The sequence below is a fragment of the Mchenga conophoros genome, linkage group LG22 (genome assembly GCF_057382185.1).
Source record: "Mchenga conophoros isolate Kocher_MC1m ecotype Shallow Benthic linkage group LG22, M_conophoros_male_GT1.1, whole genome shotgun sequence".
In the NCBI taxonomy this organism is placed as follows: domain Eukaryota; kingdom Metazoa; phylum Chordata; class Actinopteri; order Cichliformes; family Cichlidae; genus Mchenga; species Mchenga conophoros.
Window position 1 is genome coordinate 11,646,796 of NC_140546.1, and position 27,442 is coordinate 11,674,237.

The window sequence follows — 27,442 nt, forward strand, 5'->3', positions numbered from 1 at the left end:
TAATAACGTCTGTCCAGGATCAAAATTGTAACAGATTAATCACATTGGTGATGTCATAGCTTTTCAATGTGGGGAAAAGGGAAAAATGCATTTGTCTATATAAAACTCTTCTAAAACAAACGTTCAGCTTGGTTTTAGTTCATTTTGGTCATTCAAAAATTTTGGCTAATGCTAAACTAAATGCTCAGACATCATCAGTGGTCATGGCAATGTTGATCCTGGATCAATATTATTATGATGATAAAAGAATAACACCAACACAGGGATATCAGATTGTGCAGGGAAAATAATGGCCGGAGACTGTGGCATGACCAAAACTATTAACCCTGTGAGCTTGTTGCCTTTGAAACATTTGCTTTAGTCTTGCAGTCAGATGCCATCATTAAAGTGGCTTTTGGTGCGATAAAACAAATAAAACAGCGTCAGTCTGATATTAGTCTCCTACCAGCTTGTGATTGAATAGAGTCAAGCTAGCAGTTATGTGCAATCTATTTGTAACAATTCAGTGATTATGAACAAATCTGTTGCCATTAGCTGCAAAGCTGTTGCTGTCAGCATACACAGAAATTCAAAGTATCTACTTATGGTGAGAGTCCAGCCATAACCTTACAGGCTTGAAACAGAAGTTCCTCTACAAATAGTTGTTGCTGCTGGATGGCGATTTAAATGACATGGGTGCACAGCAACCTTGCTTGTTTACACTCATATAATCAGAATACAACCAGTTGAGTAACGCCCTCTATTTCAAAGAGATGCATCCCAGCTAATTAGCACTCATCAGCACAGATTGATTGCAATGTTTTGGCAATCTGTCTGTGTTTATTACTGTCAAACCCTTGAGATCAAAACTACTTGCAGATTCCCTGGACCACTACTGATGTTTCTTAGTCGCGATGAAGTTTCTGTCCTTTTTTACTCTAGTGTGACTGAGCCATTACATCGATAAACATGTAAAACCAAAGGAAACAATCCAATATTGTATAGTTTAAGGCAGCATAAAAATATATATTTGCATTTAGTTGATAAAGTTGATTCACTTGCAACAATCACACTATACCTTCCACCTATACCATCACCATCACCACCACCACCAGCACAGCCAACCACCAACAGTACAGTGGAGGGGACAACCAAAAAGGAGGTGACAAGATGTGAACTTATAAGCCTATGAAACACCAAAATATACCACAAAATATGGCTCAGTGATGTCAAGGTGAAAGGGAGGCTGATCAAAAATGCAGAGGAGACTCAAATCAATGACAAGCCACCAACTGAAATTAAAGAAAAAAGTAAAAAAAACAAAAACACGATGCACACGAGACCGAGAGCGTGATTAAGAGGAGGGAGTAGGTGGTAAATGACCAGTCACCAAGCACAGGCAGGCAGGCAGGCCACCAGAGACGACAGTTATAATAAAACAAAACCAGATTAGGGTAAGAGGAGAAGGGGAAGGTGGAAAAGGAGGGGGATGAACTGGAAGGGAAAGGGAGAGGGAAGAGGAAGCCTGGTGGACACTGACGTCGGGTCGTCCTTACTTCTGTTGGGGGAGTTCCAGAGCGTGGCAGAGGACTTGGACAGCCTGTTGTTAATGACAGGGTCCACCTGTCTCGGCAAGTTGACCGTGGAGGCCGAGCATCTGCCTGCACCGGAGAGAACGCAACAGACAACAACTGTTCACAAGGCGGCCGGGGTGCAGGCGGCGGCCCCAGCTGAGGGCTGACAAGAGACGGGGCTGCTTTGGTTGGAACATGCAGCTGTGAACAGGGACTCACCGTTTTCTGAGATTAGACTCACTATCATCTAATCTGGAGTCAGATTTGGAGGGAAATGGGGAGGAAATTTGGGGGAAAGCGTGGGAGGGGGGGGTGTAGTTAGAAGTCACATTTCAGAGTAAATACCTCGAGCTTTCTTCCTGCTACCAAAACTAAAATATCACTCACGTTTCCACACACAATCAGGGCCTTTCACACTTTGGAGGAGAGGTAACTGTGCTGCCCTCAGCACCACCCCGTCACACAGCATTAACAGAAGTTTGAAAACGGGGAAATAAGTTCACAGCTCCCTGAAAAAACACACTTCACACTTCTGATCTAATGAAACGTGAGCGTGACGGCTACCTTCAAGCTCGTCCTTCTGAGTTTAAATGAACAACTGTGACGCTCAGGACTGATTTTTGCCCAAACAACAGTGAGGAATTACGAGTGGTATAATCATAAATTACTGAGTAGGTCATCTGCCTCTGGTACCCCACCCTTGTGACAGCAAACCCTTCATGAGCTATTTCCTTGAGTTGCATCAGCTGAAGCAGTGAGTCACAAGTCTGTGCAGCACAAAGACTTGAGTTAACAGAGAGAAAATCATACATATGTGCTTGTATTACTATTATTATTATCATTATAATTATAGTTTAGGTTCATCTGAAACTCACTCTCTCTGCGGGAGGTCTGGTTTAGTCCGCCTGCCCAGGACCACCTCTGCTGGCGGATCTCGGCCCAAGTCTTCTTGGTCGATCTCTTGATAGCTGCCTCATATCTCTCCTACATGAAGAAACACACAGTCAGTGTTAAACTATGACATCTTTATAGTAAATATGCACCGGAAATGACAGCTTAACAGCTTAATTATTAGAATAGAATAGAATAGAATAGAATAGAATAGAATAGAATAGAATAGAATAGACCTTTATTATGCCACAGATGAGAAATTTGGGTTTTACACAGCTCTTATAGCAAGGGGAATATAAAATATAAAAGGAAGACACAAGGTGGTCCTATATACATAAGCAACCTAAGTTCGTATATACAGGTAACAATGTACAGAAATATGTATAGAAATATTGTACGGAGACATGTATAAAATGTGCAGTGAACAAACAAGCTGATGTGTTCGATAACCAAAAGGATGTTTAACTGTGTTATAGAGTCTGACAGGTGCTGGTAAGAATTAATAGGTAATTACTAGCCCAGCATAAGTACAACTTGAGAAAAGTGCAAAGGAAACTGGAAGTGGATAAGGTTCTCCTTCAAAGTAAAAGCTGTGCCTCACCCCTGTGGCCAACATGTTTTAAACTTTTACTTTGAAGGCAAACGGTCTCCATTTCCAGTTTGTATCACACTTTTCAGTTCAGCAAGTCCATGAGTTCAATTCAAGCTATGATTGCAGCAAAATGCTAACAACCAAGCTAATCACAATGTTTTTTGCCAACAATTTTCCACTAGCAGCAGGCGGGTACAATGGGGTTACTGACTGGTCTGTATGTCTGTGAGGCTGGGGTCTTATTCACTTGATCCTCCTATATTGTCACCATGATTGTCACATGTCCAAAAGAGTGGACAAGTTAATGTCACGTGGCTATTGGTCACTTGTCTGTATACTATACTAATGCTGCACAGTCTTTTAAAACATGCCCAAAGGTTAAAACTACGAGCTAATCACTGTTTCTTTCTACTCTTGGCCCGATGTGACGTCAGTTAGAGTAGATATCTTTAATATGATAATCTCTTGCACTTTGAGTGTGAGCCCAGAAGCCCCACCCACCTGATGTTAAAACCTTCCATTTGGCAGCAGCAGCCAATCAAAATAAACCTGGTTTAAAGGCAGGGGAAATATAGCTTAAACTGCTTGTTTTAGACAGTGAATGTAATTGGGAGTTACAACTAGGGCCAGTGTAAAGTAAATAAGGATCATTTTGAATTTTGAGTCACACAAAGCCACTCTGAAAGTAATAAGGAGCTTTAAATGAGTGTAGTAGGATCCCCTAACAGGGATTTTCAGGTAGAATGAAAGAGGCTAAATCACAGCAGCAGTGTGTAAACCTGTAAAAAGTGAATCTCTTCATTTATTTTAATCTATTCAAAATGACAGCATGCAAAAGCATGGTAAATGAGGTCACAAAAGTATAATGAGATGCAGCCAACATATGCAAGGAAGACAGGAGGCTTAGATGTCACGTAGGGTTCCTTAGTGCACTTGCATAATTGCAATGTGAAGCCAAACCTAACTGGATCGAGTGCAAAAAGGCCCTGAAGCTCATTAGTTACATAATGGGAATATTTTTATGATGTCAGCAATTAATTTGTCCACCCAACACTTATGTGCAGCTTGTTTGCTGAATGCTTGGCATCCTCTCTGTGATGGCAACACGACTAGTTACTGCTGTATGATGCTGTTATCCAACCAAGCAGTTTTTCCACAGTCAGATAGTAAAATTTATCAATCTGAAGTCCCAGGGGAAATCACCGAATACTAAAAACTGTGTACAGCAGAGTGTTTTAGTTACATAAACACTCCCTTACCCTACTTAGCGCTCAATTTAAGCAGAGCAGAAATGTATTCTGTGACTGGACATAAATATTATTTTTGAGTATTGGTTGCTTCTTCCAACAGCTGAGTGATAATCATCAAAATCAACCTATAAAATAACATGAAAGGGTTCAAATATGCAGTGTTTGTTACAGAGTCTAGTTTTGGACGATTCAGATGTCAACTTTAAGAACCAAACAGATAAATGGGAAGCTTGACTTTTTCACCTTGTTCTTTTCTAGCTTCTGTCTCTGTTTCTCCTCCAGCAGCGCTCGACGTTTCTCCGCCTTCAGCCGCTGCTCTTCCAGCTTCCTCCTGCGCTCCTCCAGCTGATTCTCCCTCAGACGCCGGGCCTTCTCCTCCTTCTGCAGCCACTGAGCCTTCTTTGCAGCTGCAGGGTCACCACAGAAAGAAAGAGAATTGTTTACAAAAAACAATATCAGTTTGAAACAGTTTATTTAGGTCTCACGTGTTAGCTGCTTTTGCAATGCTGTGAATTACTGCTATATAAACAAATGACTCCCTTTTCCTTATTTGGCACCTTAAAGGGGAGCTACTATGACCTTTTATGGCTTAATCTTTTTTACTCTTGGACTCAAGTAGTTCTGCATTAATTACAGTTTAAAAATAGTCAAACTGTATAATTTTTTGAGTCTTGGTTCAAACCCTCTGTTCATAATCTGTCTGAAACAAACTGCGCTAGCTCCTCGAGTTTTAAGCCAGCTTTCTTCTGATTGGCTGCCCCTCATAAGCTGACGTTTTGGACAGTATGTGGGTGGGGCTAAAGAAAAAGTGCTCTCACTGACATCAAACACAGCCAAGACTAGAAAAACTGTCTTAAGCTTGAGCTTTGGGCTCCTTCTACATATGCTGACCTCATTATTTGAATCTTCGGCCATGATTAATATGAGCATCCAACACTCCATCAGTATAACTTTATATGACAGAAAATAAGGAAAAGCATAAGAAGTCCACTTTAAAAAGGTGCTTTGTGGGTTTACAGTGATTTTAACTCTTTCAGAACATTTATGGATAATGCATTTTACCATTGATTATCGTATGTTTGTTATTTGGTGGGTTAGAATGCTAATTTTTACTGCTTTGTGCTTAACATGAAATAGAGCTAAGACTGATTAATTCTACAGGCGTCTGAAGCTGTGAGGGTGCCAGATAAAAAGCTTGATAAAGTTATTAAAGTTCATCCTGAGGAATAGCTCATCCTTCGGGAGCCACAGATTTCGGTATACAAACTCTGTGGAGATGTTTTACCAGTAACCTGAAAGATTTGTCTGCGTTTGGTGCAAGAGGGAGAAGAGGGGAATCACCACAATTATAAAAGGTATTCTCTGGGAGATAATATCATGGCAATCCATCCATCTGTTGTCATAATATTTCAGTCTGGACCAAAATCCCTGGAGCTGTGCCTCATGCCTGGCTAAAGCATAAGCATTAGACGCCAGCGTATCATTAATATATTATTTCAAATGTTATTTTGGAAAAGAAAATGTAATTTATGCCTGTTATTGAAAGTCAGTTCTTTATTTGTAATAGCATATAATCAGCTAAAGATCTTTAAAGGCCTCTAACAGCAGCACCCAAACAAAACGGGTAAAACAGACGGAAGACACTGTGTTCATTACACTTTAATCCTGATAACAGTAAATAAGCTGAAGTTCCCTGCTGTCTTTTACAGCACCCTCCAGCATATGCCAGTTTTTCTGTGCACACACACACTGCTGTGGCTCATTTCTCCGGGTAACGATCAGACTGCAATCAATCGTTTCTCAATTTAAGAGCCTTCATCTTACGCAGCATTTACTCGTCTTCAATCAGCTTCCATATCATACTTTATATGAAAAGAATGAAAAAGAGATGGACGGGTAAGTATGGGTGAAGATGCGGGAGGGTTACAGGCTGGATCCAGCTGAAGGAACGGCATGAAATGTCTTTGTTTATGAGTTAACCAGCAACAGGAAAACTGCACTAAGCTATGCAAGGATGCAGCAATGGTCTGACACAAATACGTGTTTTATATTTAGTTCGGTTTTCTGCGGCTCATCTTCGCTAATGAGCCAACGACACGCACACGTCTGCACTTCATCAACAGCGAGAAAGACGTCTTCACTCCTCCTTAAATCCCATTCCTGAAAAAATCTAATTATCCATAGCAGGACTGAAAAATACGTGTCAGGTTAACGCTTCGGAACTTGCTTTCACATGCTCATCTCTGCACGAAATATCTAGAGCACAGTTGCAGTTACATAACAAGCTGTCATATATAAGGCATCACCTGCATACTGTGTGCAACAAACTGCAGGCTCTACACTGAAGAAAGGCTTAACACTGCCACATAATTACGCGCAGGGGCAGACGGCTGAAAACGAAACTTAGCTCCGAGTATCTGAACCTGGGATATTCTCGATAAAAAGGCAGCGACGTTTAACTTTAACTGCTGCAGCATGACCACATAACTGATACTAATGGAAGCAGTAATTAAATCTAATCTGTCTGCGAGGCCTGGTCTCAGTTTATGGTAATGACTGCTCATTTTTTACGCCGACTGCCTTGGGCTCTATGGGACGTCTCTGCTGGGAAACGCCCACTAAGCTCTGGTCCGATTGGCCGCCTGCGCTTCGGAGACGTCCTCAGCTTCTCATGTGTTTGGACCAGCCTCTGTGTTTTTATAAGGAGAAGTTTCATTCTGCAGCCACAAAGTAAAACTCAAATTATAGGTGTGGAGCATGCACGCTGGGTGGGAATGCAAAACACAAAAGCCAAAATAGATTCAAACATGATAGGAGCAGATACATTTAAACCAAAAATGAGGCTGCAGACCGATCACGGAGTTCAAAAGTTTCCACCGAGTGGCGACAGATAACCAAAGCGATCGGTGATGGGGGGGAGAAGAACGGGCACGGCAGAAAGGAAAAAGGATCCACATAATGATGCTGATTACTCCCACATGGCATGACTGCTGCGAAAGCTTTTAGTGAAGCCCCTTACCTTGCAGCTGAGTTTGCTGTTCTGAGCGCCATGCAGGAAGAAACAATAAGAGACGTCAATAACCGTCAGTCACTTCAGAGCAGAGTGACAGATTCACAAAGAGGGATACAAAAGATAAAAGATGTCGACACATTAAGTTGGTTACAAGAAATCCCTGCTTCATGCATCCAGTAGCAGTGGTTTCTGGAGCTGACAGCTGAGTCCATCGTGTTTTATATCCGCTTTCTCATTTCTTACCGATGTATCTGGCTCTTTCCTCCCTCCGCTCCTTTGCAAGCTTCTGTCTTTGCTCCGAGCTCACTGAGTCTGTAAGGGAGAAAAGAATTACTTCACAAACACATGCATATTTTCACATCAAGTTGTATTTATCATCTCATCTTCACTAAACTTATAAACAATAAGCTAAAAGATTGCAGAGTTATTGATCATTTTCTGGTATGTGAGAAGTAGACTCAAGTCTTAAGAGAGCAGGAAAACATTTCTGGTTTCCATACTAAAAATTGTAGTATTACTATGATTTTGTGCGTATAATACTACAGTACTATATATACATCAGCTTCAGAGGCAGAGCTATAGTGAAAAAAGCTGATTACTGCTACGGAGTCTCAGCTTTGAAATGGCTAAAATCTGAATCCCAGAAAACAGCATTTGGCCTACTGTGTGAAGAAAGTCATGAGTTATTAACCCCAAGCAGACCCACACTAAATGGCACAATTCTTGCAACTCATGGACTTTATTTGAGTATATGAGAAACCTGTTTTCTAAAAAGCCATCCTGAGAGTCGTAATGATGATTGTGATATAAAAAACGCAACTTATTTTTAAAACAACACCAAAAGAAACATGTATTTACTTATTTTAATGCGCTTTCTCTTACTATGTTACAGATTTATAAGATAAAGAAATAGTTTGGATGTCACGCTTCCTCCACTCGATGTTCAGCACTGGAGTCCCTCAGGATTTTGTGCTCAGGCTACTCCTGTTCACGCAGTACACCCAAGACATGTAGAAAAATTAACCAATCAATTGATCAATTAATCAAGCAGTGGCCCAGTTTCAAATGATAGGAGCTGATACTGAGAGTGAATCAACAATCCTCTGGTGTGGAGAGCAGAGAACAACCTACGGTAAAGCTTAATTTAGACTTTCTGTCCAAACTTATGACAGAACTGGAAACCCCTCTTGACCTTACACCACAACCTTCCACGCTATTAAAGTCGTGCAGACCTGACATGTGGTTACATTTCTCAGGAGGTGCAGGTCAGGTTAAGTGGAAGGTTACAGTGTTGCCCTTAGTTACAATATAGATTTAAAGCTGAAGCATAATTCAGGCCTTACTGTCAAAGAAGGAAAGAGCTTGATTGTTGTTGTGTCATACTTCTCCACTATGAAAATCTATGAAAATCTGAAATTTATTCTAGAAAGCATTGTAACCAGAAAAATAGAAAGTCAAACCAAAACAAGTCTCATCACTCATCTTGAAAAGCATTTAGGAAGCTTTTATGAAGCATTATCTCATTTAACTTTAATTTCATTGATCACTCAGACATAATCACTCCTGTTGAACTGCTGAACCAGTCAAATCTGACAGAAATTAGGTTTTAAAAATCTTATTTTTCCCTAAAAGTTACGCATTTCCCTCCAAGTTTGCTGTTTCAGAACAGATTTAAGCTCAGGATGCTTTGACTGCCGCAGCTCCTCTTTTTATAGCATCTCTATAAAAGAATATGCCCAGAATATCCCGGACACAGATCTACTGAGGGTCAGTGAAATAGATGAGATAAGGTTTCTGTACAGAGCCCAAAAACAATAACTGCCCCAGATACAGCGTCTTCAACCTGCTGCAGTATGCCAAGTGATCCATGACTATCCCCTGCAGTAACACCAGATTTAAGAGCAGTTTCTCTCAATCTTGTGCTGTATAATGATTTTTAGAATGAATTCTGAACAATGTTGGGAATATTTAACATCTAAAAAGGAGGTGATTCAGTTTCAAGGTCAACATTTAAACTCCCGTGTGTGATTTGCTGTTCAGACACGCTCATCTGAAGCAGTAATTAGCCTGAATCTTGATACACTTTGGTGTAACGTGAGGATTTGCGTAGCTCTCTCTGACTCCGAGAGGCCGTGACTGAAGAGCTGCTGGAAAAAAAACGGGACTCCTGGGGTGCTCGCCGATCCCGTCTCCTTTTGTGGTTCTTCTCTGTGCTATGCAATATGTATGCTACGTCTTCTAAACCAATCACAGAGGACCTAGCACCACTTCAGCCCATCTCCATGGCAACCCCCCCCCCCCCCCCAACACTACCTTGCAGAGAGCATCCTACATAGCTGTATGCAGGCGTAATAAGAACAGAGAAGAGCGAATCTCCAGAGTGAGCCTGCAGGTCTCGTATCGCCGAGACGTCACTTAATGCATCGCCACCTCCACCCCATACTGTACTCCACATCCCCACAACAAATAACAACTCGGCTTTCATCCACGACCAGCTGTCCTGTGGGAATGGCTCACTAACAGAGTGAAACTTCCATTACAATAGAAAGCATGTGAATGTCCACACATGAGAAAAACGGATAGCATGAATAGTCCACTCTCTGCAGTGAATGATGAACACGAAGAGCCGGTCTCGATCAGAAAACAAATGAACCCCACAGCCGACGCAGAGAGAAAATGCTGACTCCTGTTTTAACAACTAATAAAAGCCTCACAGCAGGCGAAGAAAAGGGTTCAGTTCTGCTAATGCTGAAGCTCTAACTCATTTTTATTTGTCATTTTAACACTATATTAAAGCAGTTCTGACCTCGCACTTAAATGGCACTGCCTGAAATTGGGGTTCGACTGTAATAATAAGCACCCCAAATGCAGCCTGTTTTTCCACAGATCAATGACATTCACCTTGAAACTGTGTAAGGAGCATGTGCAAGTGTGCTTTGAGGGGTAAAGGTGGATCTGCAGAGGCTTCATAGCGAGTATAAACTGTACTAAATGGTCATAATGTCCTATTTGCTTGATGCTGTGTCCTGAAAGCCTGTGAGCTGAGTTTCTCCCACAGACTGTGGATTCTCCTGAATTCACCAGCAATCAGAAGCAGAGTATTACTGTGACTGTTTATATGCAGCTGGAGTGGTACAGCTTATTTTTTATACCGAGACAGAAGGAAACACGGAAAGGGCTGGAGAAAAGAGCGTTAATCCCAGATCTTGGTTGTACTTTGTAAAGAAGCACAATAGTTCTCGCATTAACTGTTCAACGTGTGTGGGATGGGCTAAAAATACTCCAGCAACGATCTTCATGTGAAAAACAGAAGGCGCAAAACCATCTGACTCTCAGTGGGCTGCAAAGCGAGACACATTATCTCGTCGTACATTACTCACCATGCGACATGAACAGGGTCAGATGTGTCAGGCAGGGTTGGCAGGTCCACTGCATGGACAGACTGCATGAGACTTTCATTTTAAAGTCTAAATTGTAGATATTCATGCATCTCCAATAATATATGTCTCATATATTTAAAATGAAAGAATTTATTTACATCCAAGTCCTACAAAACTGACTCTACATGAACACATAAACACTCTGAAATGTCCTCTGTTGCTCTTTTGATATCGCCTCTAAGTACTGGGCTATTTTTGATTGCCCCTTAGCACACAATTGTGTGCACATGCACACAATTTCTTGAAAAGGCAAATATATTTTTCACAACTCAAATTAGCAGGAAGCTGTCTGCTTCAATGGTGGTTGCGGTACTTCAAATACTGCGTGGTTTTGCAGTAAACAGAAGTCAACACTTCTTACTTTGTAATATTCTGACATATAGATTAACTGTGAGTGAGGGATCTGGTTAGAGCAGATTAAAGACCAGATAACGTGCGATCTCAGTCCATTGGACATTTCTGTTCTCACCATCTTTCAGGTAAGTTCTTGAAAAATTAAGAGCCAAAGTGCACGTGGGACAACAGCTTTACAGACCTGGCAGCCTTTGATTTATGCCACAAGCAGCTAATGCAGCAGACTACAGAGGTCTCCCTTCTTTGTGCCTGTACAACACCAGCTTCAGAGGCAGACTTCATGCAGCTCCCTCAGGAGACACAAAACGCTTTAAACAACTTTTTTTCACATGAGCAGCAGCGCTCTCAGAAGACCCGAAAACCGCCTTTGATGTGTAAAATCACTGGAATTCCCCTTTATGTCTAAAACAAACAAGCAACGATACGTCCACAGAGGCAGGAGCTCAGGAGACTCTGACTTTAAGGAAGCTGAAGGACAAACTCTGCAGCCATTTGCAGTGACAATTTTTCCTTAAAATTTTCCTTAACCACCTCTCATCATTTATGAAGTCACAGTTAATCAAGAGAAAAACTTTCAGTCTGATCCAACTTTGGAACAAATACAAAAAGGCTTTTGTTACCTTGTTTGTTGGACTCTGTCTAGAACTATTGTTTAGCTGTTTACACACCAAAAACAATTGTTTCTGTGGTTTTTGGTGTTTCACCTCAGTTGACTCCTTTGAAGGAAGTGGGTAGTCAGCAGTGGTGATCCCATCACCCCCACAGATATGCTTTTACCACTTCCTCTCTTCTTTTTAAAGATAATTCACAGTTTAAGTGTTATCCATGTACTGTGAAGGGAGAATTACAGCCTGCTCTTCTATATTTGTTAGTTGTGAGGGCTCATAACACTCTGAAGTAACTTAAAGACATCATCTGTACATCATTGGTTTTAGGCTAAAAAGCACTCATTGGAAACCACTGGACCCGCTCACAACAGGCTCATAAGTCGCTATCATCTCTTGTCGTCTTTGTCTTTGGCTAAATAAAGACCAAGAACACAAGCACTAGAACAATAAACCATCATAACAGGTTTTCAAAACTATGCAAACTAGACAGGAACCATAAACTAAACTCGAGATACTAAAATAATAAAGAAAACATGACCCAAAACACAGGTCACAAAACAAACTCATTAGCAGAAAACCCAAAAGTAAGTAAAACTTTAAAAAAAAACCAGTAATACAAGAAATCAGACTCACTGTTATAATAATGAAGAGATTAAAATAAAAAGAGGCAAAACTTGCTAAATACTTCCTAAAGACTGCAGCTCAAATAGTCAAATAGCACGAGTAATAGTAGCCAAGCTTACCAGGATGAAAATGAAATCAAAAGAAGAAACAAAACCTCAATCTAGATATAATCAAACCCCTACAAAAATCTTAAGAAGAACTCAAATACTCCAAAACCACTAAAACCAGGGCCTGTAACACTAGAAGGTCGTCTTGTATAAAATAAATTTTTCTGTACACAGTCCACAAAACCGCCACCTTGCTGTACATCATTCCCGTCTCTCTTTGACCTTTCCATTTACATCTTCAGTGTAGAGACATAAAAGTCCCCTCAGTTGCTAAACTGAGACTGACTCTCTGTCCTCGCTGCCACAAACAAGGCTCCAGACAGCTCAGTCTACCTTTCTTGGGCTGAGGGCTGCTGCTGCTTGAGCCAGGCGTGGATGGCCGAGCGTCTGTCTTGGAGGAGGCATCTGTCTTAACGGGGGTCTCTGTTTTGGAGCTGGAGTCTGTTTTGGGAGAAAGGTCTGAGACGGCTGAGTCCTCTGGAGTCAGGAGGTCTTTCCCCAAAGATTTGTCCCCATTCTGGATGGACTGGGAGTCTGTCTGCAGGGGCAGAGCTGCAACACACAAAGGAGAAAAACAACATAAAGTTGTGATGCTTATTAGCGTGTAATTATCCCAAAAACCTCTGCACATGATTCTCCTCATGCTGTCACTGCTGCTTTTTGTCAAATACGTGATATCCTGCTGTCATGTCAGTCATCATTACTGTGCAATCTCCGAGGTGAGACTTCCAGTAAAAGCTTTCCATCTAGCTCCTGAGAACCCGTGAAGCCCTCGACAGCTTCATTAATGCAACACTTCAGCTTCATTAGAAAAAATCCTGCATTTAGTCCCCGATGGCTTCAGTGCAAAAGAGGTAAAAAGTCTCCTGTCAACACTAATAAACACAGGAGCAGCAGGTGAGCCACAGCGTGGAGATTAAAGCTTTTAAAGACACCACCACACACATTAATAATGAGGCTTGGAGGCTAAGACAGAGAGGAAAACATTAGAGATGGTTGTGTAAGTCTGCTTCAACTTGCTTCCCTAAAATAAAGAAAATGTTTGCACAGTTATAATCACGGGAGTAATTAATACTAAATCAGGCTGAACATCCCCACGGAGCCACAGAAAACGATGATCTCACTCCGGTTTGGGGCTCGGCAAGTTTCTCGACTTCATCTGAGACTCTAATACTTCTAACTATACACTTTCAGGGCTTACACAGAAACATGTTACTGTTCAAAGAGTTTGTGCGATAATTTAGGTGCATTTTATTTCCCTGCTTTTCACAACAGTAAGCAGTAAAAGTCCTTGGATTTACGTAGCAGTATCTCTTGCAAGGATACTTCACCATGCAGACCACCGACCTTCAGATGATCCGCTCTACCCCCGAACCACAGCTGCTCTGGGTTTTGTTTCACTGAAATTAAATGTTACTTGCATTTAGACTGGAAACCTAGGAAACCAGGTGGAAACACATCCTTTGTCACGGGACCGAGTGGTCTGTACTGAACTGAACTGAGCGCAGAAACCCAGAGAAACCCAGAGGAGAGAGAGCAGATAGTTTAACAATATTTTATTAGGCTACGTTTCTAGGCTTAAGCGCTAGAAACATAGCAACGACAAAAAACAATAAGACGTAGAGTCTGACGTGGCGTGGCCTGGGAAACGTGGCTAGGGCGAGGGAACGGGGCCTGAGATGCAGAGTGGAGCTGAGCAGGCAACGGTCACATTGCAGTAGGGGACACAGAGTGTTGAGAGGGGAGTGACGAGAATCCAGGGAGCTGAGTGGCGTGGCAAGGCTGACCTGAGATCCGGGTTCTTCAGATGGAGTGTGATTGCAGGAGGGCAGGCAGTTGAGGCACAGAGTGGTTTTTAAAACGATTGCTTTTGTATCCTGAGTCCGGAGGTAGCGCGTGAGCCAAGATGAATCCAGCAAATAGGTTGATGACGAACTGGCGGTGAATGCGCAGCAACATGTGGCTTAAATCCCCCTGGCTTGATTGACTGCCATTGGCTCCAGGTGTGTAGGAGCTGGAGGAGGTGGCCCTGCCCAGGGGCGGATCCCAGGTAGGTTCAGGAGCCTTATGGAAATTCCAGCCAACCACCGCAGACCATAACATCCTTGTCTCTCTACTAATAGGAAGGTTTGATCCCTGGCTGCATCATTCTACAACACACTGAAACCTGAGTTGCTCTTCATCAGAGTGTGACTGTAAGACTGAAAGCACTTAGACATAGAAAAACTGTTTGTATGAATGTGTGTGAATGTGTAAATAAGGCATGTTGTATATGTTGTATATCGAGCAGAGCAGAAAAGCGGTATAATAACCAGCCCATTTGCTATTTCTGCTGCTAGTATCAGAATTAGTAGTTTTTCTTTCTTTTTTTAAATTTGTTATGTCAAATTAAGAAAAATGAAAAAAAACAAACAAACATGTTTTGAAGAATTTTGAAATATAAAAAATCTTTTTATCTTTGTCCCAGATTGAGCTCTGATGCATTTGTGAGCCATTAACTGCTCTGTCCTCTCCCTCTGTAGTTTTGTCCTGTTTGATGTTCGTCATCTCTCTAGGCTTTTCTTTTGTCTCTTCACCAGTCCGAGCTCATGGTTTCCCCTCCCTGCGCCTGGTTCTGCCGATCTCTTCCTGTAAGAACGGAGTTTTTCTTCCCCACTGTCACCAAGTGACTTCTTATAGCAGAGCACTAAATCTTTGGGTTTCAATCTTAATTGCAAGATCCATACCTGACAATGTAAAGTGTCACCTCGTTGGGAATGCAGATAACATGAAAAGGATTTAAAGTATCCTTCGGATGACTCTGTGATGGACTGAGAGAGGTATTTTGTTTAGTTGTTTTCTCATCAATCCCATGTAGAAGCAGCACAAGATCCTCACAGACCGTTCAACACCAACATCTCTCAAACTCCACGTCACACTTTGTAGTGTAGCCTGTTAAATGTCTGCAAAGTCAGACGCCTCAGTGATTATACAGCTGTTTTCACTGGCTTTACAGGCTCTGCTGTACTCCCCGTTCCTCCCTCTCTGGATAGACACCTCCGTAAAATCAATAATTTAAACAAAACAAACAGAAATATTTCTAGTTACAACCCAACCAAACAGTGTTTTATGTTGTTTCTAAAAATGACTAATATTCTCAGTCGGGTCATGAAGATCATAACTGACCCATCATCCTGTTGAAATCCCTGCTCTGACTGTCCACACTGGGCGGCTTGCTGATGCTGTCGCTGTGATCTGCTCAGTAGCTGCTTGTCCCTCCTTCCCTGTGTGTCACGCTGGAGGAATCGGTGACACTGTGCACAGAGCGGCAGTGACGCATGGCGGTGCAGGAAGAAGGTACATTTTGTGCTCTTCTACAAGGACATGTGGAGATTGAGAAGAAAGATTTCTAGAGAAAGGAGAGCTGGAGGACAATGGGAAACAGTGCAGTGGGCTGTTTTTGTCACAATGGAGGTGGACTTGAGGAGAAGAGGAATAATGAGACAGGAGCTGAGACAGAGTGAAGCAGGAAGATGAGAGGCTGGAGGCTTGAGGGCAGCTCTCCACTCAAGTCAGCCAACAATGGGCAGATGGAGCATGACGCTCTCATCAGGCCGGTCCAAACGCTCACCGAACCACATAAATCACAGATTAACACTGGGCTCGTCTCCAGCTATCCCCACAGTATTCAACAAAGGCCTTAATGCACAGTACAGCACAGAATACTAATGGGGGAATAATGGGATGTGAATTAAGCCCCCTGTGTGTTTAGATAAGGAAGCAACTGTAAGAAAAAGGATGCAGGATCATGTTGAAACAGGGCAGCAATGCTACTACTCGATGTTGAAAAAAAGGATTAGGATTTGGCAAAAAGAGGATTGCAGTGCTCCTCCTTCCACGAGGAGATTATAAGTGTGGCTGACTTGAACTGAAAGAGTTTAACAGCCTTATATAGCTAAAAAAGAAGCCAGGATTCCTGGAATTTAAAATATTGATGGGAAAAACACTAAACTGCAGGTGCTAGGAGCTTCAAAAGATACTGCATATATAACTGTATGCATTAACGGCACTGTAAGTCTAGGGTCATTCACAGTTTCTGCAGACAGCTGGGGACTCATTTCAGTAGATGCTTCTGCAAATATTACAACTGGAATATACGTCAAGATAGAGCTGGGCGATAGAACGATAACGATATGTATCGCGATATAACTTTTACTCGATAGAGAAATTAAGCTATCGTGATAGACCTCGCCGCTCTTGTCCTCTTAAAAAAAAAAAAAAAAAAAAAGGTCACCCAATCCAAATTAAGTAGCGCAGAGCCGAACCAATCACAGCCGCAGCGTCATGTCGCGTGGCTTGTGTACAGCACAAGTGCCAAGCCGCACGTGTGTTTGTTTGGGAAGCAGCCAGCGGGTAATGGAGCCAGCGCGTAATGGAGGAAATGAGTGTGCCGACTAGAAAAATCAACCGAGCGTGACCGAAGAGAAAACAGATGATGGTTCCAATGCCGGAGAGATTGTCGAACGGAAGAGCCAAAGAAGTTCCGTAGTGTGAAGGTATTTCGGTTATTTCAAGTCTGACAAAAAACAGAGTAGCGTGCACTGTAAATTGTGCCGAAAGCAAGTCTGGAAATACAATAAACTGGAGCATGCGTCACACTGTGCGCCACATTATTGTTTCGGTGAAATGAATTTCTACAATACTGTTACTGTTAATTCTACTCTCTGCAGTGTTTAAATGCTTACATATACACACAGTTACTGTCCGTCCACGCATACGACTCAGTTCTGCTTCTATGCCCCAGCTTTGTTTACTTTTTCCCACCGAGGCTTCTAGACTTCTGATTGGCCAACATTTATGCACGGTTAGGAATCTAGCGCCACCTGCTGCTTTGGCATGTTCATAGCAGCGTTTTCCTTCATTTCTGCCTTTATGTGTGGACGGGATTATTTTTTAAAACGGAAACGGAAAATCTCCGTTTTCAAAAATACCCGTGTACGTGTGGACGTAGCCTCAGTCTCTGACTGGAAGCGCTGATTCGTCATTCGGCTTTTGTCAGACTAAAGTAACTGTTAAAACTGTTTGAAAAGCTAAGCTATACAACAAGGAGAGATTGAGAATTTCCTTTTAGTTCTCAGTTTATTTGATATTGACAAAAGTTAGTCAGTTTTGTCTGATCTTCTGTAAAACAAACTAAGATTTATTTTTAGAATTAATATTTTGTTTCTAAGTGGAATTGACAATTTAGTCTGTTTCGTTTGTTCTATTTTGAAACTTAAACGCTTTAGCGGCTGCCTTTTGTGTAGTTTGCAATATTTGCCTTTATTTATCTGAAAAAGTCTCATGTTCCTTAAGTACATCTACCCTGTTGAACTTATTATGGGAAATAAAAACAAGCTGCTGATTATTTCACATTTTACTTGTGAGCAACGGCACATTTAAATCTTACAAATATAGTTATTTGGCTTATATCGTGATAGATATCGTTATCGCCTGAAATGAAAAAAACATATCGTGATATGAAAAAAATCTCATATCGCCCAGCTCTACGTCAAGCCCAGTAAGACACAACTTTTACTCTTGAGGTGAATGTTCTCTTCTTCTGCTTTGCATCACAGATTTTCAAGTTTTGCCAGAACTCAGGGAAGCAAATGGCAAGTTTTTGCAGAAGTCAGCATTTTCTACGTAAACTACAGACATCTCTTAGTCACCAAAGTAATCACAAGAAGACTTTTACCTCCGGCAACCACTCAAACACTCAGTACTGACAACCGGTCGGTGTGACTGAGGCCTAAGACACTTAAAGGTCTCAGGTAAAACAACCCTACTGCTTCCTCACTCTATGACTCCAAGTAAACACATTCCTGGTAAATCTATTTTTTCAACTGCTAGTCTTAAGTCTTATTTAATACAGTTAGATGTTACCTTTGTAAGCTACTGCTGTATCAGTGTGACCTAACGTGGTTATTGGAGAGGATTGTAAAAAGGAGAATGGTTTACTTTCTGTTATAAGCTTTTCTTTATGATCAGAATTTATTCCATCTGTCCCAGTAACTTGTAAAGTCTAGGGAAGCTGAATGATTATTTTATTTAGGCTCATTCATGTGTGCCAACAGGAAGTCACCATCTCTTTTTTTTTTTTTTTTTTTTTTTTTTGGAAGAAAAAAAAAAAAGGAAGTCACCATCTCTACTATGAAGCAAACTAACAAGGAGCAATGCTCTGTGGACCTATAACTGCAGAAGTGAGTTGGACGTGCAGGTAGGTCGTGAAAAACTGCTAATTCAAAATCGCTTTTCATCAATAAATCCATAAAAATCAACGAACACCTCCTGACTGAAGAAGAAGCGCTGACTCAAAGAAAAAGGCAAAAGAGAGCGCCAATGTGAAAGGATGTGTGAAAAACAGCACAGAGATACAAAGATAGGGCAACCGTGGCTCAGGGGGTTGGGAAGCGTATCTGTAACCGGAAGGTCGCCGGTTCGATCCCCGGGCTCTCTGTCCTGGTCATTGTGTCCTTGAGCAAGACACTTTACCCTACTGCCTACTGGTGTTGGCCAGAGGGGCCGATGGCGCGATATGGCAGCCTCGCTTCTGTCAGTCTGCCCCAGGGCAGCTGTGGCTACAACTGTAGCTGCCTCCACCAGTGTGTGAATGTGAGAGTGAATGAATAGTGGTATTGTAAAGCGCTTTGGGTGCCTTGAAAAGCGCTATATAAATCCAATCCATTATTATTATATGACGCATGAAACATGGAGGCGTCTGCAGGGGCCACTTGCAAACTTGGGCTGACTAAATGTGTGTTATTCGGACACATTACTCAAATAGCACAGAACACATAGTAGATTAGTCTGATATCTTTATTTAAAGTATTGTGTACTGCTACTGGTGCAGGGTTACCAAGGGATTACCCCAACCATGAATCCTTTTCATTGCCTGGTTACCTAAAAAGTCTATAAAGGATCTAAACTAAATCCAGCCATGCAGGACAGCACTAAAAACAGCTGAGTGCTTCACTTACATGTCACTTTTTCTAATCTCATGATCAAATGCCTGTTTCTCTTTCTTTTAGGGCTCTTACACACAGTTCCAGGAAAACTCAGATAAAGTATTTTCCAGTTTTTTCTGGAGGAAAATCTAGTCTTAAATAAATTTTACTGCATCTGTAGATTATCACAGAGTGCCACGGCGAGAAGCTACACAGCAAAAATGGCAAAACAAAGAGCAGCTATGGCAGAGGACTGGCTTCTGCTGCAGATCTGACTGAGAGTACTCATTACTTTAAGTGCAGCATGGGTGTGGCTGTTTCTATATATCTCTGACAGCAGTGAAAGGAGAGGAGCTGGATTTTGCTTTCTGATGGGACTACCATCTGAAATCTCAGGGAAGAATTAACTCTAGAACTTTTTTATACCTCTTTTGTAATAAATCCTGCAAAACTAGACAATGTTTATTAGTGTTAAGGTTTGTGTAGCTGCCACCAGCTAAATCTGTACAAGACTTTAATCAGTGGACAAAAGAGAGTAGAGATGACTCACTTGTCATTATTAAATGATTTGAGCTTCAACAAAGTGTCTGAAAAGGCTTTGTGCTCTGCAGAATCACCATTTATCAAATGCAAGCTAATGTGTCCACCGTGTGACAGCTGGGACAGGCTCCAGCTCCTCCCATGACCCTTAATTGGATAAACGGTAAATAAAATGGAGCTGTCTGCCCACACCGGGGTGAAGGAAAGATACAGTAAATGTCAGGTAGTCAGCAATGGTAGCAGATTGGTGGAAATCATATTTCTTTATGCTTTCTAATGATCTCTTCATCCCTCATCCTCATCATCAACCATACGTGTGCTTAAAGGTTTGAGAATGAAAATGCTTCTAAATGTTTCAGAAGTTGCCTAAAAATCATAACATTTTATTGTTTTCTTCATTATTACATTTTACTGCAATAGCTGCCTGAACATCTATGGATACACCGCAAACAGTAACCACTAAAAGATCATTTGGCATACATGGAAAAAGAGAAAAGAAGGCTAAAAACTGCCGTAGAAGCTTCTAGGTCACTGATTTTAGTGAAGGTTATTTCCATGGGGTATTGGACAGGAGTGTGGCTAAAACTACGGCCCGAGGTGCTCCCCTAACTCTTGTAGTTAAATTATATGTTTCAGTGGGACAGCTATGTGTCCTAATGCTAGTTTATGGGGGTCTGTGCACATGAAAATGACTTCTTCTTCTTATACCACATTGAAATTTCAACTTGTTTGGACCCGCCATGTGCCACCTCACTGAAAAATTCCAGGAAACACGCCTGGTGCAGGATGATTATCCTTCAAATGTAAATAAGAGAAAGATGAAATCCATGCATATGGACACTTATGTTTCTAATTTGTAGGATTTTTAAGGTTTTTAAACATTTGCTACATTTAATAGTGATTGCAGGTGAAATTCAGAAATAAAACTTCCGGGCTTTACACAGATAGGTTCATTGGGGTTTTCATGTGGTTATATAAACCTTTACATCCTTGTCACTCAGCAGGGATCGTTGGTTTCAGTTCATCATACTGAGGTTAGATTTACCCACTTTTCATGTCACTTTAGAATTAATTTTTTAGAGAGCAGAGAGCTGGGTGGTGTCCATGGATAGCATCAAATTGCTGTGGATTGATATCTTGCTCTCCTGGCACACGAGCCATGCTCTTTCCGCCTCTCTCACCTGAAGAAACAGCTGCCGTGCAGCCCATGCTGGCTGGTAGAAACCACGTGATCATCGATCATGTGACCAGCTCCATTTAACACAGAAACACAAATTCAACATGATGTTCACCCGCCGCTACCCCCTCGGCTCGTCGTTCCTCCGCCGCCGTCTCAGGTTTCTGTGCCACTGTGACAGACTCTGGGTTTATAAATAGCAATAAGCACCATATTGAGAGTGTCGCCCATAAAAGGGGCTGGCTTCTCTCACAGTGACCACAGACTGGCATGTCAGATTTACTGCAGAGACACAACAGGAAACTGTTTGTGTGTGGGACATGCTGGCTGGTAAAACCCAAACGGAATAAACAGAATAAAACAAGGAAGACGGAAATGAGTGCTGGTAACCTGACAAACAGGGAGCCGAATTTAATTTCAGCTGAAATTTACCAGTAATACTGCGGCGGCCAGCATCTCTGGCAATGTCCCCCATAGACACCTGCTTATACCAGCAGAGAAGTGTGTACAGGGGGGAGAATAAGGAAACCCCAATGAAATACACCAATGACCCCCAGTGCCAACTGGCTACAGAGTACTGGGAATTTTGGTAACCATGTTTATTTTATTTTAGAAATGTCCTTTAAATTGGGTCCCAGGTGGCCTGTACACAAAAACGAATTACAGTACAAGAAATTAAAAGCGGCATTAAACAGGTAAATAAAGAGATTTTTAATGTCTGTTAGCATTCAGTCTGCCATCACCAACATAGCATGGACACTTGCTTTAATAAACTTTGGAGATTTTACCTTTTTTTTCATAACAAAGACAAACAATAAAATGGCCAAATCAAGAAAGATGGTCTCTGTGTGCATTTTAAGACTTACTGGGTAATTGAGATTAACCAAAGGGGCTTAAGATGTGTAACATATTCTGTGTTCAATATCCCCACACTGGAGAGCCCTAGCTGGAAAAATGTCCAAAAGGTGGAAAAAAAAGTCTTCGGGTGAAAGCCATTAGCTCACACTGCAGGACTGCCTGTCTCCAGCAGGGAAACAAAACAATGCATTTGGCTGAAAATCTGAGCAGCACCTACTTATTTACCTGAGGCTGCTGGCAAACTGGGCAAGCAAAAACAAAGCACTGCAGACAGATGCATTGATGTTGGGTGAACCTGTTTGCTTTAGGTGCTGCTGTTCAGCTGCACATTCTGAAGCGTTGGTAATAAAGTCCTGGTAATAACCAGTTTCTCACTTGTAAATACCATTCACACAGCAAATGCTTCCAATTTTGTGCTTAACACGACTGCAGCGCAAATACAGATGCCTCAAGTCAGCCAAAGACCAACGATAAGGTTAGTTAATGACCTAAAGCCACACATGTGGTAGACATTAAAATAGTTTGCACAGCCAAAATTCATTCTAGAGCACATGATGTGGTATAAAGATAGAGTTTTCTGTAATAATTAAGGTTCTAAGGGCAGCACGGTGGCACGGTGGTTAGCACTGTTGCCGCACAGCAAGAAGGTCCTGAGTTCAATTCCACCATCAGGCCGGGGTCTTTCTGTGTGGAGTTTGCATGTTCTCCCCGTGTTTGCGTGGGTTCTCTCCGGGTACTCCGGCTTCCTCCCACCGTCCAAAGACATGCAAGACTTGTGGGGATAGGTTAATTGGATAATCCAAATTGCCACTAGGTGTGAATGTGCGAGTGAATGTGAGTGTGAATGGTTGTCTGTCCTTGTGTGTTAGCCCTGCTGACAGACTGGCGACCTGTCCAGGGTGTACCCTGCCTCTCGCCCTATGACAGCTGGGATAGGCTCCAGCGCCCCCCGCGACCCTGAAAAGGATAAGCGGAAGCGAATGGATGGATGGAATTAAGGTTCTATTTTCATTATTCATTGATGCATGTGTATATTCTGGCAAAACCTTTATTATATAATAGCAGAATCATTTACTGTACATAAAGCATTTGAAATTTCTTTTAAAAGTTAAAGCCCTGCGTTGTGTGAAGCAGGTCAACTCTGTTGTTAGTTACGTGAACTAAAGAGCCAGTATGTGAACACACACATATGCGTGTGTGTTTGTGTCTTAGTGATGAGTGGGACATGTCAGATCTGGGTCAGCCCGATCTCAGGAATCTCTGGCATTCACATTTGCGTTGCATGTATCCAAACAGCAGATGCGCGTCTTCTGCATGTGTCTCCATGGCCTGCGTGTGCCGAGGGCTCGCAGGGACCTGGATAAAATTATCTGCAAAGCCCACGAGGGATTCGATTAAATATTCCCTGTGTATTCAAAGAAACAATGATAATATCGCACTGCATTTACCTCCATGACAAGACTGACTGACTCTAGGAATTTTCAATATTTCACCCAAAAACAGAGAACACGAGTCCTTGACGGATGCCTCCACCTCTTCTTCCTTTGTGGAAGGAAAAAACGGAAATACTCTTGAAAAACAAGGGTCTGTGCCCCCAGGGAAAGCAGAGGAAACACATTCCAAACATATCACCACTCTGAGCATTAGGAGAGCTTCTTCTCAACGACTGCACTAAACTAAAAAATTCACTTCCCTAGATTCATCTCATGACAACCGACAACACGACCAAGTGAGGTGAAAGGTCACTGGACCTAAAATCAAATATTCGTGGCACAAAAAAAGCAGTACCACTGGCTCTGACAGCACAGGAAAACTTGAGGCCTCACAAACAAATACTGCACGAACCTTTGAACCCGTCAGGTTATCCCGTCGACGCCGTGAGAGGTCAGAGGACCGACAGCTGTGCTTGTAATCAGTTCAAAGTTGCAGCAACAAGCGACAACAAAATGCAGCGCTATGAATCACTGTCACACGTGGATAAACGCCACTTCCCCCCCTCCCCTGATCAAAGAGGAGAAACCTCTAACTTAAAGCAAGGCTTCAATTACAGACTGCAATTACAAACACAAGGAGCTCTTGTGTTTTGGGGTTTGGTAAAGGTGACGCTATTCTTTGAATGGTTTAACCTTCTTTAACCTATTAAAACAGTAATTCACCCAAACTGAAATCCATTATTTTGCTTTTTCACAAACATATTTACAAAAAGTTAAACCTGTTTTCATACTAGTTATGCAGAATATATTCAATATCACCAGATACCCCACATCATGATATTATTGCAATTTTTAAGATTTTTGCAAGAGTATTGCCGTAATGTATATTCTGATTTATCGCCTTTTCATGTCATTTATAAGATCGCCAAATTATGTCCCCAAAGTTAAACTGCCAAATTGTCAATATCGTTTTTTTACAGATAGAAGAAATGTATCTCAGTTATTTCTTTACTGCAAAATGAATTTGTTACTAAAACCTGCCAAATGTTGACGGGGACGGAGTCAGTCAGCAGCTGAATGGGGTCCAGTTAGCAATTACATGCAATCTGTTTCTGATAATACAGCAGTTATCTGTGCCAAAATGCCAAAAATCGCACATCTGTTCACATTTCTGTGTGTCCAGTGTTCAGCTAACATTATCTCTGGATGGTGGTGCATGAGATAACCCCTAAGGATCGTAGTACTACTAGAGTATTTTAATTTATTGAACAAAATATCAGCATTTGGTGTCTCTGTATCGACACGATATCACCACACAATCCTATCACGTAGCGATTTTTTCCCTGACCCCTGACATCGAATATCTAGAAAGTTAGCTTAGCAAAACTTGTCTCAGTATGATGGTAAAACAGAACATGCAGACAGACAGACAGACAGAGGACCTCTTACAAACCAAGACAAGTTGTTCACATTTTTTCAAGAAAGAATTTAAATGATTGTGTCAGTTTTTACTTTATCTGTTTTTCTACACTGAACACATGAAAGAAATAACACAATAGAAACAAAAGCAGACTGAAACACAACCACCGCTCTGCGACCATTACTGGATCTTTTTATTTATGTCAATATAAACGATGCTTCAACACTAGAGTTCAAGTGCCTCTTAGTTTATGCTTTTTTTTGTCTTGGCATTCTCGCCCATCTCTAAATCGCAAATGTTTTGTTTCATTTTCCTCTATTCAATAAAAGCGCAAACTGTTTTTAACACAAGTCTTCTCTTGGTAAAAATTCAGAAAGCATTGATTGAGTGCTTCCAGCAGACAGTCAACTTAGATCTCTGACGCCAGACAGCACAGAAATGTTTGCTGGGTAGGTCAAAAGAAACAAAAAATGCAATTGATTGGGACGCAAGAGACTTTAACAGCAAGTGTAAGTGTCTGGGACCCTACCTGCCAGTCAGTGCATGAAAAAAACAAAGCAAAATTGTCTAATAAAAGTATAAACTAAGAACCACAGAGCCATTACATGTTTTGGTGTGAGAGCTAAAGAGAGCAGGCAACAGGATGTCAGTCCTCTGCAAACCAGTGCGAACTCCAGATGCTTTTAACCACAACAAGTCCGTTACCCAGTCACAAAGCCTCAAACAGAGCCAAGAATAAATCATACATGAATCATCCATTACTCAGTTTTCCCCTGCATTTTTATTCACCATCACAAGGTTCAAAGTAAAAAGAAGGTCAAAGGTTAGACAGTGAAAAAGGATAAAGTCGGAGAGGAACATTTGAATCCTTTAATGCTGAGAGAAGCTTTTTTTTTCTTCTTTGAGACGGTCAGAGGATATGCCTGAGGCTCTAGTCAGGGAGTTTCACTTCCTCAGCAATGACCTCATCATTACATCACTTCCACGACATCGCAAAGATGAGCAATGCTCACGATGTAAACAACCACAAGATGTTTTTCTTTAGCGTTTTAAGCCACACAGCAGGGGAGAGAATCAGAAGGAAAATGAATAAAGAGACTCTGTCTTAGTCAAACTGAGACTTGGCAATGGTGTACTGAAGTGGCTGAACTATGCTTCTTTTACTTTTCATGTGATGATGTAGAAACTCAAGACATGAAAGGTCAAACAGCAGTGTGACGGCTGCTTTTGGGCTAATGAAAAGGCAAAAATTTAATAATAATGACAGTAAAAAATATAGATTAGGCAATAATAATGACTGCAGGAGCAGCATGGGGCGGTCGTAGTGTTACGACAGTGTCCATGTTCAAAAAGTCTTGACAGGAATAAGACAAGAGGCAAAAAAAGTACAGTACAGGTTTCCATATTTCCTGTCATATATATATGTATATATACACACACACATACATATATATATATATATATATATATATATATATATATATATATATATATATATATATATTAGGGGTGCAACGATATTCGTATCGATATTGAACCGTTCGATACAGTGCTTTCGGTTCGGTACGCATATGTATCGAACAATACAACATTTGTAATTTATTTTATCAATTTTCCTTCTGACGATGCTGTCTGTGTTGAGCGCTCAGTGAATCTGCGTTCGACTACTCCGCCTAGGCTGCACTGTCCAGCGCAGATCCACTGAGCGCTCAACACAGACAGCATAGTCAGAAGGAAGAGCGCAGGGCAAGCTAGCGAGACAGAAGTTAAGCTCTCCTTTTAACATGGACCTCCCCCACTCTCATTCAGACCTGGCGTTTGGAATTATTTTGGTTTTCATGTGACGTATGACCCTGAAGGTAAGCGAGTCATGGACTAAAGTAAAACAGTATGTTGAATGTGCCATGCAATGCTCAATTACATTGGTGTGAACTAGTGTGTTAGCGCAGTTAGCTCGTTAACGTGTTGGCCGTCTAGCCCCATGCACGGAGTGATCGGCGGTAGCTCGTTAACGGAGATTTGCCGTGTTGTGGCGTTAAGGTCATTTCAACGAGATTAACCTGAAAGCACTAGTGGGAACACAACGAATATGACTGCACATTTACGCCGACATCATCCTAGTGCAAAGACAAAAACAACAAGCATGCTACTAACTTTAGCCGAGTCATTTAGACAGCTGTTAGCACATGATTCTCCTTATGCTGCTGAGAATATAGCCCAGAAGAAGCGGATAGTATAGCTTTTATTTTGGAAAGAGCCATTTCTCTGTAATAAACTCTCTTTTCCAAAGATGAGTGATTCCTCAATCAGATACAGGGCTTGCAATATCGCTAGCCCGACGTCCCGGAGCTAGCGATTTTTTCAGTCGAGCTACCAAAATCTTTCTCTTCCCTGCCCGTCGGGCTATTGTAGGAAAAATATATGTCAATGCTTTTGCATTCTTTCAGAAATGTAGCTGGGTAATTATGTCATTGGCATCGGTGAGCCACTGTCAATATGTGACATATTGAAGTCGCGTTTGAATTTGCGCTTGTTTTTTTGCTTTCACTTTGCAATCGTGCGAACTGTGTATAGAGAGCGACAGCACTGATCTGTGAGTGATGATAATTTGTGCACC

At 41.6% G+C, this 27,442-nt stretch overlaps 1 protein-coding gene across 14 annotated transcripts in view; it reads right to left on the minus strand.

The window, feature by feature from the left end:
* The window catches only part of LOC146548891 (uncharacterized), a 56,802-nt gene that overhangs the window by 19,352 nt on the left and 10,008 nt on the right, over positions 1 to 27,442 (minus strand). For 7 of the 14 annotated variants that reach the window (XM_085261565.1, XM_085261564.1, XM_085261566.1 and 4 more), the window contains exons 2-7: positions 12,766 to 12,984; positions 7,543 to 7,611; positions 7,306 to 7,326; positions 4,530 to 4,693; positions 2,429 to 2,537; positions 1,536 to 1,640 (exon numbers count right to left, since the gene is read on the minus strand). In XM_085261565.1, coding sequence (XP_085117691.1) covers positions 1,536 to 1,640; positions 2,429 to 2,537; positions 4,530 to 4,693; positions 7,306 to 7,326; positions 7,543 to 7,611; positions 12,766 to 12,984 — 687 coding nt within the window. The remainder of the gene's footprint in view (positions 1 to 1,535; positions 1,641 to 2,428; positions 2,538 to 4,529; positions 4,694 to 7,305; positions 7,327 to 7,542; positions 7,612 to 12,765; positions 12,985 to 27,442) is intronic. The other 7 variants (XM_085261572.1, XM_085261568.1, XM_085261570.1 and 4 more) reach the window with 3 other exon arrangements.